Consider the following 16,339-nt stretch of genomic DNA (forward strand, 5'->3'; position numbering starts at 1 on the left):
CATTACATTTTGACATCACTCACTCCAAGGTATATTTCATTGTGTTTTAGCAGAGGAGGAGCATCTTAAGACAACGACTCCCATGATAATGAAAATACTGAAGTAGGGCAGTACTGCACCAAAGAACAGCACTTGAGTAAATATTCATCATTACTCTCCACCTTTGGTTTGTGCGCTCAATACAAACGGCAATACGCCTTCATCATGTCAAATTCATAATATTTGTATTAATTTTCAAATGAACAATTTCAAATGCATAAACATCATGGCTCAAAGACCCTTTACACAAGACCAATGGAATCAGGTGCATTTGGAAAAAAACAAAACAAAGAGAAAACAAAACAGACGGGAGATATTGAATATACACAATATTGAAATACATTATCAAGGAAATGACGAGTTCATACGAAATCTTCTTTCAAGTCAATCAACCTTTGGGCAAAACCAATCATATACAATCCCTCAGAATACATACATAGGGAAATTAGATTATCAGATTTGTTCCTGTATTTACGACAGCCCCTGAAGGCGTCAGTGGCCGTCCGCGCAGGCGCAGTGTCCTCGCAGTCCAGTTACCATCTCCTTCCGCCGCCATCCTCCATCCCAGAGCCGGACAGCAGCACCAACCTGCAATAAAACATGAGCTACACAGTGGAAGAGAGAGGGAACCCGAACTCCCTGGGCTACCGCCTGTTCTTCAGTAAGTAGAAACCGAGTGGAACTAGCACAGTTTGGTCTTTGTTTGCTACTTTTGAGGCGCCCGCACAGTCTCCGCAGGCCGACTGCAACTTCCCACGTGTCACCTATTCATTTATTGTCGCTGCTCGCTTCATCACGTCAGGAAGAGTGCTGACATGATGGCCCGAACCGGGAAAATGCAAGTAAATCCCCACTTGTTTGGATAGTCGTAATGGTTCGGGTTGAGCTGTTCGGAGTTGCGTCAGCCGGTTATGCCGGTTTTACTTGGTAACACCGAGCCGTATTGGGATGAACTGGTTTCTGACATACCGACCTTAGACCTCTGTAGAAGGAAGTTTGTTACTTGGGGGAATGTCACAAAGGTGCTTTAACACGTCATCTGTCATTAGATAATAAACGCCTGCAGCTGGTGGTGGGACAACGCCCTCTCTGCGTGTAGCGCGTTAATAAACCCACTGAAATTGATCAGACGCAACCTGTTGGACGAAATGTTTTCCACAGCTGCACGTACACATCAGTGATCACGGCCAGAAGAAACGAGAAATGCGCTGTTTCTCACAGGTCTGCCAGCAGAAATCAAATACTGACACACAGTCAGCCAGAAGTGAAAGTGAGCAGTCTCTCTGCAGTCCACTGAACATGACGACACAATATACCTGCAGGAGGGACACTCAGTAAGTTAGCTTGTATCCACCACCAGCCATATTCACCCAGTGTTTGATCTGATTCACAGAAAATGCTGAAGGGAAGTACATCTCACCATTCCATGACATACCCATGTATGCTGATGAGAGCCAGGTAAGGTCACCTGTACCCCATTAATATGTAACTGTGTGTGTGTGTGTGTACCCTTTAAACCTGAACACTGGTTAAAAGGCCACCTGCAGTGCTGCTATGAATGTGTACATGTGCAGTTAATTAAAGTGTATCAATCACAGGTGTCAAACTGTTTAAAGGGGCAGCTCACCTCAAAATCAAAAAGACATATTTTCCCTCTCACCTGTCGTGGTGTTTATCCACCTAGATTAGTTTGGTGTCATTTAACTTTTTTTTTTTTTTTTTTTGAGAAATCTGCTGTAGAGCTGTCCGTCCTCTGTTGAATCTATTGGGACTAGATGGCAGAGATGGTGCTCAAACCACTCATAATTTACCCCAGATAATCCACTGTGTGAGATGTAATCATTAATGGCATCCTCCTCAGCTGATGTGTAATGTTAGCTAGCTTAGTGTGCTAGCCTTTTGTCCGTGATTGGTTTTAAGCGTCTGTCTGCACAGTGACTGAAGTCATCTACATGGATAAACAGCGCTACAGTAAGAGGATAAATCATTAGTTTTGATTATGGGGCGTAGTGTCCCTTTAAGTATTTCACTCCTGAATACAAAGGTCATAGTCTATTTGTGAAGGCAATGGCCTTTACTCTACTCTTTGTCAGTGCTGTGTCAACATCCCCTGTGATTGCAGTGGATTATCTGATATCTTATCTTTCTGAAACAATGTTTCTTATATGTGGAATAAATGTGTAGCAATCCAGAATGCAGCTTTATACATAAGCATCATGTGTTTGTGTTGCATACTTTTTCAGTTCAATTTAAACATTTTTATGATTTAAGAATTGATTTATTGTCTCTCGCAGAACATCTTCCACATGGTTGTTGAGGTACCAAGATGGACAAATGCAAAGATGGAGGTACGAGTCTCACATAAGTCTTCTACCATCAACTTTTGGATCAGCTTTGGGCAACTTTGGCTTTATGAGCGTATCCCCAGGTTTACATTAACCCATTGGTCATACAGTAACCCATCTAACCGGAATAAACATGGAGATTTATCATTTTTAGCTTTGTCATGCATTAGTCATGTAAATTTGTTGCAATAAATAAATGTTGCAACTAAATGTGAAGTTCTTCCATTGCAATAAACAATCACAAAATCTTTCACCATGAATTAGATGTACTTTTCAGCACTAATAATATTTTTTAAAAGTAACAGCGATACGATTTATTTTCAGATTGCTACAAAAGACATCTTGAACCCAATAAAGCAAGATGTGAAGAAGGGCAAGCTGCGATATGTTGCCAATGTTTTCCCACACAAGGGCTACATATGGAACTATGGAGCCATTCCTCAGGTTAGATTTTTATTTGAACCTAGTAACTGCACAGCAGCAATTATTTAGTAGTTTTACATAATCAGGCTAATGTGCTTTGTTTGTGATGTTTCAGACATGGGAAGATCCAGCACACAAAGACAAAGACACCGACTGCTGTGGCGACAACGACCCCATCGATGTGTGCGAAATCGGCAGCAAGGTACAACACTGGCTTATGATTTCACGGCGCTGTCGTTCACCTTTCACTTAGTCATTAAGTGACAGTCATTATTTTCTTTTTATTGAATTCATGGAAAAGGATAATATCGCTCAAGTGCAAATTGAAATGTCCTCTCCAGGTGTGTTCCCGTGGCGAGGTAATCAGAGTGAAGGTGCTCGGAGTCCTGGCCATGATCGATGAGGGCGAGACTGATTGGAAAGTGATTGCAATCAATGTAGAGGACCCTGAAGCCAACGACTTGAACAGTGAGCATCTCACTTTATCACCTGTTTGAGTTTGTGAGCAGTCCTTCATCAGTCGCATTGAACTTGTTTCTTTAACTATGTTCAGACATCAGCGACGTTCAGCGCCTGAAACCTGGTTACCTGGAGGCCACGGTCGACTGGTTCAGGAGGTACAAAGTGCCAGATGGGAAACCAGAGAACCGGTTTGCCTTCAACGACGAGTTCAAAGACAAGGTCTCGTCCGAACACATCTTGCTTAGTCATAGTTTGCTCAGTGGCAAATGGATTGAGATTAATCTTCGGCATTTACTGCTTTGTCAGTATCACCTTGCTCCCTGTCAGTGAAGTCGCTCTGCTGTGAGAATGTATGCTTTCAAGGAACTGCAGTGAACGCCCTTGTCTAACTTTGTATTAAGCACCTAAACCTGCAATAAGACTAGAATTGCAATAGACCTGTATACGTATTTTTCTTACAACCTTACCTTCAGCTTAGCACTTATTACATTTTTGTATGTTTCAGGACTTTGCCATTGAAGTAATCAAGAGCACTCACAGCTTCTGGAAAGCCCTTGTCAACCAAAAGGCCAACGCTGGTGAACTGAACTGGTAAACACTGTTCTTAATGTTAATAAGAATACAGAATGTCTGCAACCAAAAATCAGGTTTGATCACTCTTGCCAGTTATTTTCCTGATTAATTGTTTAAAATATAAAACAACATTGAAATACGCTTCAATTTTAAGAAGCGGAAACCTGCAAATGTTTGACATTTTTGCTTTAGAAATGACTGAATTAATTAATGGATTGCAAAATAATTGGCAGTTGATCTGTTCCACTTGATTCATCCATTGATTGTTGCACTTTAGAATATTGTTGCTTTTAGAACAAATGTACACTGAAGTTAAGACATTTATTCAGAGAAAGAAGTACAAGTACTGTGCTTAAGTACAATGTTGAGGTACTTGTAATTCAATTGTCCACTTCTAAATACTTGTGCTGCACTACACTTTGGAGGCAAATACTAAACTATTCACTTATTTGCATATATTTGATAACCTAAGTTACTAGTTACAGAGCCAAATTAGCACACTTTGAAATTTAATTTTTTTAAAAAGTAAAAAATAATCAGTAAAATGCTGATAAAAGGTCAACCCATAAATATACAGTACACACATGTGTAAATATATTTACAATGTACTCGTAACTTTTGATGCATAACTAAATATATTGCCAAAAAACTACTTTTGATAGTGAAGTACATTTAATATCAGATACTTACACTACACATTGTCTTTACTTTTACTCAGATATTACTTTTGGGTACTGTTGACATCATTGCACTCATGTCTTTTTGATTCTGAATTATTGTTTCTTATCACACAATACAGCAAGAACACGTGTGTGTCAGCCAGTGACAGCCCTTTCTGCTGCTCAGTAGATGAGGCTAAAGCTGCTGTTAGTGAAGTAAGTACAACCCTTTATGCCACATCTGACATTACAACAGCAGGTCTCATTCCTCCTCAGTTGCTATTGCATAACTAATGTTTCACTTGATTTTAGACATGTCCGTGCGGAAAAGAAGAGCCTATCCCCTCATCAGGTAACATTAACCTTAAATAAAACAGTCCTCCAAAAATGTCTAGATCGTTGACTTTCTGTTGATGTTGATGTGAGACTGACCATAATGTTTTTGATTTGCAGTAGACAAATGGTTCTACTATGAGAGGAAGTAAAGCAGGCGCTGGTTGGCTTGGAGCAAAGTGAAAGGCTCATCTCTCAGGAACACTTGAAGATGGTCTTACATTAGGAACCAATGGGATGACGGGACGGGACGTGGATGTTTGGGTCTGGGTCGTCTGATTTCATGTAGATAGAGAGATAACTGTTAGATACTGTAGAGAAAGGCACTTAAAAAAGTTATGTCTTGACCAATGAATTTTCACTTATTTAACAAGATCTCGTTGGGAGTTGGTGCTGTCATAGACCAAGTACAGGTACCAGTCGATACTTGCTCTGTATGAGACTCTGAACTGCTTTAATAAAGCCTCTCGGGTTAAATTATCAAATTGTCAATGTGTGTTTCTTTGTTTCCCCCACAGAGACTGGGAAGTAAAATAACTGCACTCTAGTTATTCTTTGCGTTGTCCCAAAAACTCCTATGACTTTAAGGTTTAATGAGTAGAGTTGTAAGTGAATGAATCGTGCAAAAATTCAGACTTGCATTTTCTTTTGGACAGAAGTTCTCTCGTGGTTGTAATGCTGCCATCTATTGTTTAGTACCACACATTACCTTACTGCAATATAGTAGGATCCCATGTATATTCTCTGTTTCACATAACTCCTGGTGTATGTGGTGTGTGTTAGGTCTTTCCTCGTTCCTAGTTTAAATGTTAGGTTAAAAGGTTAACTGTCAGGCTTGTGCGCTTCCTTTTTTTTTTCCTGTTTATAATGATAGTGGTGGACTGCCAAGATCATGGATACAATCAGTGTTTGTATGGATACAAAAAGGAAAAAAGAAACTATAAAGAGAAACAGCAAAAAATGGAGCACAATAATAGATTTTGAGATTTTTAACAATGTGGTAGCGGCATTTAATGACGTAGATGTTCTTTATGATATTTTAAGGGTTTATAGCAAAAGTATAAAGTCTTCAGGGAAGGTACACACAATTCTTAAAATTGAAATTTATGGAAGGGATTATAACATTGACATTGTTAATGGAGCATTAAATTGTGCTTACTTACATTAGATCATGTCAAAAAAGACAGAATGGCAAAAATCTCTCAAGCAAAGCATTTTTACTATATGACTAGATCAGTGCATGTGTCAATGTGAAAAAAAAATTCCATCCAACATCCACCCACATTCTGCAGTAATATTCCTGCTAACAAAAGACAGAAGTGCAAAACACGTTTACTCAAGTACTACACCGAAGTACAATTTTGAGGTATTTGTACTTGATTATTTTTCTTTATGCTCTGCACTGCTATTCTACGGCATTTCCAAGGCAAATTTTAGTTTCATTTGATAGTTGTAGTAATAAAGAATAGCTTTATTGACTAATGTATGATGTGAATATTATAGATGAAACAAACCGGCAGTTAATATATATTCGTCAAAATTAGCGTCACTTTTGGCAGCTGCAACAATAATGTGAACGTTAATATATAAATGATTTATCAAAATATGTAATATGCGCTTTTATTTTGGTAGTTTTTTGTGTATGTCGATGCTAATATTTTTAGTTGATTAATAAAAGGACTTTTATCAATACACCCTTATTTTGCTACGTGTGTTTAAGTGACAGTTCTCAGCACTTTGCTGGTTAGTATTTAAGAAAAAAAAATTCTAATATGCGCGCCCCTCCCGCCTCACCATCCTGGTGACGTATTTCCGGTAAACTGTCAAACTCGTAGGCTTCATGTCAGTCGACGGGACAGGCTCGGACCAAAAGCCAGCGGACGGACAGCTCACAAATACGGCCGACCAAGGTAACACCCCCTGAATATTTCCTGACTTCACTTTGTGTTCAACTTCTGTTTCCAGTTTGCTGAGCCGCTTTCCCGACTTTACAGTGTCAGTGATTTAGTTGTATCCTCCCGGACCCCCCTGCACGCGCGCTCATCATGTTGTTTACTAAATGTGTCATTGTTTACCATGTAACAGCTGATGTCGTTACTTCCAGCTCCAGGTGATAAGCCGAACAGTGGCAGTAATCATGAAATCACTGGAACTATCGTTTCTGGTGAGCTCTGTCAGAGTTCAGCGGCCTGTCGTGCTTTTATTGTGGTATTTCTGTATATTTCATCCGGAATTCTGAATTGAGATTTGAATGATAACTTGTTGCTTTTTATGTCACGACTGCCGACGTGTTTGAGGGTTTAACTCAGCACAGAGAGCATGTTGTGTTATAGTATTTGATATACTCAGGTGGGGATTTAAACTGCTGTGCTTCATGAGTGGAGTTTGGTGTTTACAAATGGCCCCAGCTGAAACATTATATGAAAGTGTAATCAACAATTGGGTAATTTCCTGAAGCCTTAGTCACTGAAGGCCTCTGCTGCAAGCACATCAAGTCCCACACGGAGTGACAGGTGTTTGTGAGTGTGTGTGTGTGAGAGAGGGAAGCAGGGGGCGCCTGCCGAGATCAAGTGTCCTTGCCACAACCCGTCATAAAAATAGTCAGAGGAAGATCAGTGTGACTCGGCGAGACAGCCCTCAGAACACACAAGCATCTAAAACTCGTCTGTAGCCTGTGTGTTGCTCAGTTTGCCCACTTCATTTCATACTTTAAAGCCGGTGTGATTACACAGAGCTTACACATACCAGCAGAGTAATCCAGGGTCAGGAATAATGAGTAACAATGAGCTTCAGTGCAAGATTCTGTAATGCAACCGTGTCCCGCAGCAACAGTGCATTAAATTCTGCACTGATTTGCTCGTTTATTCTGTCTTTGTCAGTATGTGCTGTGTTGGTATGGTGGGATGTATGCTTATGACGGCAGAGGGGACCTGCTGGATTTGAGCTAAACTTTATGTGCACTTTTTTTTATAATTTTATTTTACAGGAAATCAAGAAAAATGTCTTTTATATTTGACTGGATCTGCAGGAGCTTCAGCAGTGTGCTGCAACTATTAGGTAAAGTATTAAAGAAACATGATAATACATTAATATAATGATAATGTGATTTTATATTATTACCTTCCTCCATTCCACCTGTCCTTTAGAATAAAAATGCCCGCCGAAATGACGGCGTCAAACTAAAACGGCTGTAGCTCATGATCCAGATGGACTTGCCAAAAAAGGAAACGACTTGGAAGTTTCTTCTGAAAGTGTCAGAAATATTTGTTGGGTTACAGAAAGAGAGCAGCAGGTCTCTGAAAACACAATTATCATATGTATGTCAGTATAGAGGAAGTAGGCAAGTTATACATTCCTGAATGTGATGGAAAAAAAACCCCTTCACCTCCTGCTTATCATCCTCTGACAGAGACTAGAAATAAAATTTAATCCAAGTTTCACCATCCAATTCACGTTTGCTTTCATTTTCTCATCAGGGTTGTACAAGAAGACCGGCAAGCTAGTGTTCCTCGGACTAGACAATGCTGGAAAAACAACTCTCCTGCACATGCTCAGAGACGACAGACTAGGACAACATGTGCCGACGCTACATCCAAGTACGTCCAGTGACATGTTGTCAGTTCAGAAATCAGCCTCTACTTTTCATTTTTCATTTTTCATCACCTAAGTGAAGTCATTGCCTCCTCTCTGTCCTCAGCATCGGAGGAGCTGACCATAGCTGGAATGACCTTCACGACGTTTGACCTCGGAGGCCACACGCAAGGTAAGACCAAGGAAAAGGCTGTTTAATGTACCGGCAGCTACTGCTTGTGTGTCTCACAAATACTGAAACTGTGTTTCTCTCGCAGCACGAAGGATCTGGAAGAACTACCTCCCTGCCATTAACGGTATAGTCTACCTGGTGGATTGTGCTGATCATGAGCGACTACTGGAGGCTAAAATTGAACTGGATGTAAGTTGATTTTATTAATTTCACATGTATATCAACACACAACAGAGTTTCGATACCTGTCACTGATAGGTCCGCTGTCTTTGGTGATTTTATTGTCCGCAGGCGCTGTTAACAGATGAAACCATCTCAAACGTCCCGGTTCTCATCCTGGGGAATAAGATAGACCGTCCAGAGGCCATCAGTGAGGACGCACTCAGAGGAATGTTTGGTCTTCATGGACATACAACTGGAAAGGTAACAAACACATGTAAACACATGGATTAAAGGGAAAGTCTGGGTTGCATGAGGTACTTTTGCGTGCATTACTTACATCAGATGGCAGTCGTCACACCCCCAATTTGGAGAAGCAGCAAGAGTACCATTGCAGGAAGCTAAAAGATGTACTTTAGCAAACCTATGAAATGTCGCAAAAAACTTTATTATTTATTACATTAGCTGAATTCTATATTCAGAATATTTTCAGTGCTTTAATGCAGCCCTTTCCAAGGAAGAACTGAAGTAGGTATATAGAGTTCCTTTGATAGAAATAGTCATTTTGCGTTGCAGAACACAGGAGTTGCTGTTCTACTGCTTCCTCCATAAGTTAGTTTTCATGTGTAAATGCGAGACTTTGGAGGTGATTCACATAATAACACAAACAAACTAACCGATGAAAGCGGTGGTGGACCAGCAACTGCCGTGCTCTGCCGGGTACCAAAGATGGATGTAACGGCTTAAGTTTCCTGTGGGTAGCGGCTGTCTGATGGAGAGGTAAATTGGTTAAAACATTCTCAGTACAGCTCACATTTTCACTGATACTGATTTTCTTAGGTGGGACTTCTTTGAAGGGGATAAAATAAGTTCTGCCATTACCACCTTGATGCCTCCACTTTTATTCCTGCTGCTTTCTCAAACTGGGGTCATGCCGACGGCATCTACCGTAGTCAAAACACTGACTATGGATAAGTACCTTAAACAACCCCATTTCAAAAAACCCAAACCAACCTTTTAAAGATGTGATTGAAAGTTGAATCTACCATATTTACTTTTACTACATTGTTATTGGATCAATCTGCCTGGTAGAAAGCAGCAGAAACATTAAAAAGACATATTTTCTGCAGTTAAGAGACCACTCCCTTACTTTTTTGTGTGACTTCAGTAAAAAGTGCATTTGTGTCCATGATACGTGGTCATTCAAGGACATTTTTACTGCATAGCAGCAACACTGAGCTTCATAAATCTATTGCAGCAAGGCCGGAGCTACCTACCCTCAACAGAGAAGAAGTTATTGCAAACACTGTCACTCCGAGATTGTTGAGAACTTTGGGTTGCTTGAATTTTTAATACAAATCTGACTTGCCAAGGGCAGAAGGGACTGCGCTTAGATCACCGCTGCTCTTGTTAAATAATAGAGTGGTGGTGGGGGGGGGGGGGGGGGGGGGGGGGCCGCCCCCCCCCGCTGCACTGTTGAGAAGCATTTGGCACATTACCTGTGTCATTAAAGTTTTTCATTGTTAGTGTAAATCTTGTTTACCACGCACTGTTTCTCAGCAAGAGACGAGCAGGCAGGACGAGGCAAGAGAGCAAAAGGAAGGAAGATGCAACAGTGAGCCATTTGGAACGTTTGTTTCAGTGATCCGTGTAACTGAGGCAGCCCTGTGCTCCATACCACATGCAAAAAAGTTACAGGTTTTAAGTTACTGATCGTACATGTTCAATATAATGTTTAAAGGTGTTGAAATGTTTTTTTTTCTTTGTTTTCTTTTCAGGGCAAAGTGTCACTGAAGGAGCTGAATTTGAGGCCGATGGAGGTTTTCATGTGCAGCGTGCTGAAGAGACAGGGTTATGGAGACGGTTTCCGCTGGCTCTCCCAGTATATTGACTGATTCTTTTAATAAACCTTAACCAGATTTACTGTGCTGCCGGTGCACACAGAGACATTTTCCACACAAAACTACCTGCCATAGAGAGAGACAGAGAGAGAGACAGAGAGAGAGATTTGATTCAATATTTAAGACGGTGCCAGTAGGAACATGTGTTTCAAGTAGTGTTTTGTTTTAATATACCCTGCGTTCCTTCATGGATTTAAAGATGTCATATGTATCACACCACAGCAAACATCGAGTTATGAATCTTCATACCGTATTGTTGAGATTTGAGTGTGGAGAGTAGTCTTCATGGTGTGGTTTCTGCTGTTACCTAAAGCCTGTAGAGAATTCATGCCGCCATATAGAACATGTCATCGCACTGAACCAGTTTCTGACCCGGGTGTATTTTTAGCTGTTGGTGTAGGCTTTCACTGAAGGTCATTTTGGTTAACACTTTGTGCTTGGAGTTACTCTTCCTTGATTGAGAACGAATACTCTCTGAATCTACATGTTTTTCCTATTTCTTCAACACTAATGGTTATCTTGAATACCTTAATATTTCCAAGGATACTGACAGTTTGGCTGTTGGCATGTTTTTAGTTTTTTTTTTTTTTTAATCAATGAAGAGTTTATCACCACAGGCCAATTACGTGAATGTGACCACAAGTGCATTAACTGATATTTTGAGGAGCTTTATGTAATCGTTTCATATAGCAGTGTTTAATAATTGCAGTTTACTGTATGTTAACTGCATCAGCACAGCCAGGTGATGTAACAAACCCATATCTGTCCACAGTGAGGATGCCAAACTACCTGTTTTCACGATGGTTAACTGCTGTGAAAAGACTTGAGTACTTTGTGATTAGTGGCTGCTCACAATAAGCAGCGATATTATGAGAGTACTCGGGCAAGAGATAGAGATATGCATGGAATTACCTCTTAGTGCAAATGTTATACATTATTTTGTATATAAGCTCTTATTTATATTTTGCAAGAAAAACTTGGCTTGCCTTATGTTACATCAAGCATCGAGCTCTGAAGTACTGTATCTGTTACAAAAGGTAGATCTTACTGTTATTCAACGTGTGAAGTTTGAGCATAATAAATGTTTTTGACAATCCTTCATATCTTTGTTGTCTGAACATCAGAATTAAACACAAAAACACAACAGACTTATAATAAAAACTGTAAGAGAAGTAAATGTTGTCATCAGTGCCAACAATAGTAATGATGAAATGAATAGGATTCATTTACGAGTAAGAATAAATAAACTACAATAAAACAAAAACTAAACATAAAAAGTAGTATAAAAAATGATATTAAACTTGAATACTGTTATCACTACAATACAGTAATTATTACGAAAATCAGAAAATAATTTCTTGATCCCGAGAGGAGATTGGGTACGTTAAATTATCTCCTTCTAGAAAAAAAATATCACACTATAGATATAAAGGCAATATAGTCAAGGATAAAAAAAGAGTATGGCATAAAACGTACATACATGGTACTAAAATATATATTTAAAAAAAGTATAATATAGATACAATTGAGTAATACTGCAGTATGTAATGACTGATAGTGATTAACAGTATAAATACATGCTACATAGTATTAGACTTGATAATACACAAAAAATGGAATGGAATCAATAGATATGGTCAAACAGGTTAAAATTAAAATATCTTTAGATTCCGCTTTAAGCATAATAGTCCCCACCAAAAACTTAGTTTAATACGCAGTAAAATAAAATAAAATAAAATAAAACAAAATACAACAAAATCTGTTGAGGAAATAATAATAAGATTGTTTATTATTAATAAGATTGGTTAAAAAACGTCAACAAGTAGGCTCCATCTGCACTTTGCACTTCTGCAACAAAACAATTCTTCCACCTTTTCCATTAAAATTGTAAATTGTACTAAATGAAACAGGCTAGAAAGTGCCTTTTTTTGGATATTAATTGTTTGAAATAAATCCCAAAACATGTTGAAAACCTGAAGCAGGAAAAGCAACTCTAGTCCCGCCTCCTTGTTTCCCATTGGCTCGGAACTCGTCGTTGACCAATGAGACTCAACCAGGAAGCGATGTGGCAGAATTACCAAACACTACAGCGGACAACATTTGCGATATAACTGCGAGTTTACAGCCGGAGAAAAACCTCTATTACTGCTTAGTATGGAGGTTTTTTTTATCGTCTCACCACCGGACTATATCTGATATCAATGTGCTGCTTCTTAACGGTTTTCCAGTATCTTCAAGTTGCTCAACACCGTTGTTGACACATGGCTAAAGTTCATCTGTGCTGCTAACAACATGGAGGTAACGGAGGTAGAGAAGTGTTGCTGTGTGGTCAAGGTGTCAGAGGCTTATTCCCCAAAGAAACCTGTGAGCTGCAGCGGAGTCATCATCCATGCTCACACTGGGACAGTGTTATGCCCTGGTCTCCCGTTTTCCCGTTTTATCACCGACACAGAACCCCCCTCTGCCGACCACAGGTTCCTGTCACCCCGCAGCTTCAGCGAGAAACTCAAAATCCGCGTCAGCTTTTCTACCGGGCGAGACCTGGACAGCGGCCAGTCGGCCCGTGGAGAAGCCTCCTCACCCTCCAGAAGCAGAACAACACGTCACAGAGAGGTTTCAGCCGAGTTGCTGATGCTGGTGAACTGCCTGGAGTTCAGACAGGCTTTCCAGGCGGTTTTCGAGGAGGCTGACCAGTGGCGTTTCCCTGCAGATGAAGAGGGTGAGGAGCTGATCAGAGATGCCCAGTTCCTCAGCTGGTTCGCTGTGCTCAAGATGGCAGACAGCTGGCCCAGTTCAGGGACTAGTATACCCTGGCAGAGCAGCCAGTCTCTCCAAAAAGGCTGCCCTGTCGTGGCATGTGGCTCGCCCTTTGGCTCCCTCTGCTTAGATCTCTTCATCAGCACCCTCAGCAGGGGTATCATCAGTAACCTTGCAGGAGAGGACAACGCTGTCATCCTCACAGATGCCCGGTGCTTGCCAGGCACCGAGGGTGGGGGGTTGTTTGCGGTGAAAGGCGCGGACCGCGTGCGTCTCATTGGACTGATCGTGTCACCCTTTGGATGGAAGGCCAACGAGTGGATAGGCCTCACTCTCGTCTGCTCCATCCACTCCATCTTCAGGAGCATCATCGGCTGCATGGGCAGTCAAGATCCACTCCGAGATGTTTGGCTCCATCCAGAAGAGGCAGGCCTCCACATGTCTGCCACAGCCCACGAGACAAAAGCCGTCAAATACCCCACCGTGTGCCTTGTGGACAGTGGACAGTTCTGGGGCTCTGGGGTTGCTGTCGCCTCTCGGCTGGTTGTGACCTGCCGGCATGTTGTCAACGGGAAATCGAAGGTCAACCTGAGGTTCCATCACCGGGACAGGTGACAACACATTGTCTTCACCTATTTGTGGGCCGTCAGGCGCTCCCTAAACACACCCTTCTCTGTACATAAGAGGATTCAAGGTTAATCCTTATCCAAAAACACATTAAAACATGTCTGTAAGCCTCTTTTCACTCTTTTTGATCACAAAGTAAGTAAAACTAAGTCAAACATTGTAAAACTGGTAGTCTCGTTGAGTGGATGAAACTGTGTTTTTTGCTTAACTGCTTCTTAAATCCCTTTTCTTTTAATGGGTAACACACCCGTGATTCACCCCCCACAGGCGCTTTCTGTCTTGACCTCACTTTTGCTGATTGGACCTCTTCTCAGGACAATGGGTGTAATTCATAATGCTAATCCGTCTCTTTTATTTCTTTCATGTCTTCCTCCAGTCTTATGCTGCATTTCAGTCAATGGCAAATGTCAAAGTTTCCTAGATTACATTTCTGACATCTGACCTCAAAGTGTTCTGGGTGCACAAAAGCGAAACTTAACAAAACTCTTGGCTGACTGTTTCAAAATGATGTCTCTTCTTCGTCTTTTGGTTCAGTCAGCTAGATTAATTGAGAATGCCTGTGTGGGTTCAAGGTCTTTTAGGAAGCTTCATTGTGTCTCATCACTGTGTGTGTGTGTGTGTGTGTGTGTGTTTGTGTGTGTCTGTTTCACAGAGTCCGTGATATTGTGGGTGATGTGCTGTTTTCCACCAAAGCCTCTTCACCCTACGATATGGCTTTGTTGCAGTTGAGAGGCTCCCCCACAGAGGCTGTGGTCCCTCGAATGGCTCAACGTTTCAATCCAGGTCCGATTTCGGTCTTTCTTCAGTAGAAACAGTAAAAATGTTTTTTAGAGCATCATGTTGCAGCATATTTAATGTCAGAGGAGATTTTAGTTCTTTACTCCAGTGAAACTATTGTAAGAATGTTGTTCAGTGTGGTTTCTCCGCCTACAGGTGATTCTGTAGTTGTGGTGGGTTATGGTGGGTTGGGTCGGAGCTGTGGCCCCTCCGTGACCTGCGGTGTCCTCTCTAAAACTATTAGATTGAGTGACAACCCTGTCATGCTTCAGACCACTTGTGCAGTACAGGCAGGGACCAGTGGGGGCGCTGTGGTGCGGAGATCCTCAGGAGAGCTGCTGGGTAAGAAAGAAACTGCAGCTACAAAATGTACTCTTTTTGATCAGTGGGGGGCATAAGACGACCACAGAACACTGCAATAATGCAGCACATGTCTGGAGAAAAGGCAGCTACACACATCTGACTGCTCAATCTGCACGGCTGTATTTTTTGTTTTAAGATAATATAATTGTTATTTGCTGTTTTGCAGGTATTGTGTCCAGCAACACAAAGGACTTTGCTACCAATGTGACCTACCCACACCTCAACTTTAGCATCCCAGTGACTGTTTTCCAGGAACTGTTGCAGCGCTTTCACCAGACAAAGGATGTCAATGTGTTCAAGGTGTTGGACACCACAGAAGAAGAAGTCAGAAGGGTGTGGAGGCTACAAGCTGGTCAAAGCAAACTATAATAGAGGACCACTGCACCTTCAAATCCACTTGATTAAAAGATGTACCGGTAATATGGATTTGATGTAAATCACATCAGACGACTAATTTGATATTATGTGTAATTTTTTAAAAACAAAACAGGCGTTTTAAAATGTATAACTTCATATGTTTCATAAGTCAGTTTGTTACACAGACACAAAGCCACATATATGCAATGCATGCGGCTAAAACAACAATCATTAATTCTTAATGTTTGCATCCGGAGTCATGCAGTATATAGTGTGAAATATTTATAAGACCACAAACAAGTTAATGTTACTTTGGTTCCTATGGAGACTGTATACATGTACTATAATGCCCTTGAATTAATAAAATAGTTTATTCTGGTGACACTTCAACATAGGCTGGGTATATTTCTATCCACACTCCTCACAAATTACACACGTTATGACAACCAGCACATAAAAGGAAGATAAGTAGAGCTAGAAGGCTGAATAAAGCAAGAGTAATTACCCAAATTTATCCCAAAGCAACAGATAAAACTGTGACGCCATTAAGTACACCAGGTTTCAACAGGTAATATCTAAGATTCAGTTATTTTGCACTGACAGCATCAAGAAAAGATGGTGCACTTTTCCTGGAAGTGTGTGTCAGAATTTACACCTGCTTCTGTTACATACGGCTTTTTTTTTTTTTTTTCCCCCACCGGGCAGGAGGAATATTCAGCATAATAAGCTGACAGGTTGCAGAGCATGATTGGTCCCTTTGGGTAGCCAGAAGACTTTGCTGCTGGTATCAGGTATTCAGAC

At 40.9% G+C, this 16,339-nt stretch overlaps 3 protein-coding genes across 5 annotated transcripts; all 3 read left to right on the forward strand.

Annotated features, from left to right (window-relative positions):
* Positions 1-268: 268 nt before the first annotated feature.
* ppa1b (inorganic pyrophosphatase 1b) lies at positions 269-5,319 on the forward strand. Of its 3 annotated transcripts, none has more exons than XM_037123222.1 (11): positions 269-700; positions 1,433-1,497; positions 2,334-2,387; positions 2,709-2,828; positions 2,923-3,009; positions 3,149-3,275; positions 3,361-3,488; positions 3,775-3,860; positions 4,642-4,717; positions 4,814-4,853; positions 4,955-5,319. In XM_037123222.1, the coding sequence occupies exons 1-11, from the start codon at positions 640-642 to the stop codon at positions 4,984-4,986; spliced, it is 876 nt and encodes a 291-aa protein (XP_036979117.1). In that variant the 5' UTR covers positions 269-639; the 3' UTR covers positions 4,987-5,319. The 3 variants fall into 3 exon arrangements, with proteins under 3 accessions (XP_036979117.1, XP_036979116.1, XP_036979118.1); XM_037123221.1 differs by lacking the exon at positions 269-700 and adding an exon at positions 1,151-1,309; XM_037123223.1 differs by lacking the exon at positions 269-700 and adding an exon at positions 1,171-1,260.
* A 1,320-nt stretch (positions 5,320-6,639) lies between these two features.
* On the forward strand, positions 6,640-11,758 carry sar1ab (secretion associated, Ras related GTPase 1Ab). The gene is made up of 7 exons (XM_037125005.1): positions 6,640-6,744; positions 7,821-7,891; positions 8,311-8,430; positions 8,532-8,597; positions 8,683-8,786; positions 8,889-9,020; positions 10,535-11,758. The coding sequence occupies exons 2-7, from the start codon at positions 7,834-7,836 to the stop codon at positions 10,649-10,651; spliced, it is 597 nt and encodes a 198-aa protein (XP_036980900.1). The 5' UTR covers positions 6,640-6,744; positions 7,821-7,833; the 3' UTR covers positions 10,652-11,758.
* Positions 11,759-12,705: 947 nt separating this feature from the next.
* On the forward strand, positions 12,706-15,928 carry tysnd1 (trypsin like peroxisomal matrix peptidase 1). Its single transcript, XM_037124892.1, has 4 exons — positions 12,706-14,025; positions 14,694-14,824; positions 14,975-15,160; positions 15,348-15,928. Exons 1-4 carry the CDS (start codon positions 12,950-12,952, stop codon positions 15,548-15,550), a joined length of 1,596 nt encoding a protein of 531 aa, XP_036980787.1. The 5' UTR covers positions 12,706-12,949; the 3' UTR covers positions 15,551-15,928.
* The last annotated feature ends 411 nt before the right edge of the window (positions 15,929-16,339 follow it).

The sequence above is a fragment of the Acanthopagrus latus genome, chromosome 15 (assembly GCF_904848185.1).
Source record: "Acanthopagrus latus isolate v.2019 chromosome 15, fAcaLat1.1, whole genome shotgun sequence".
NCBI classification, from domain to species: domain Eukaryota; kingdom Metazoa; phylum Chordata; class Actinopteri; order Spariformes; family Sparidae; genus Acanthopagrus; species Acanthopagrus latus.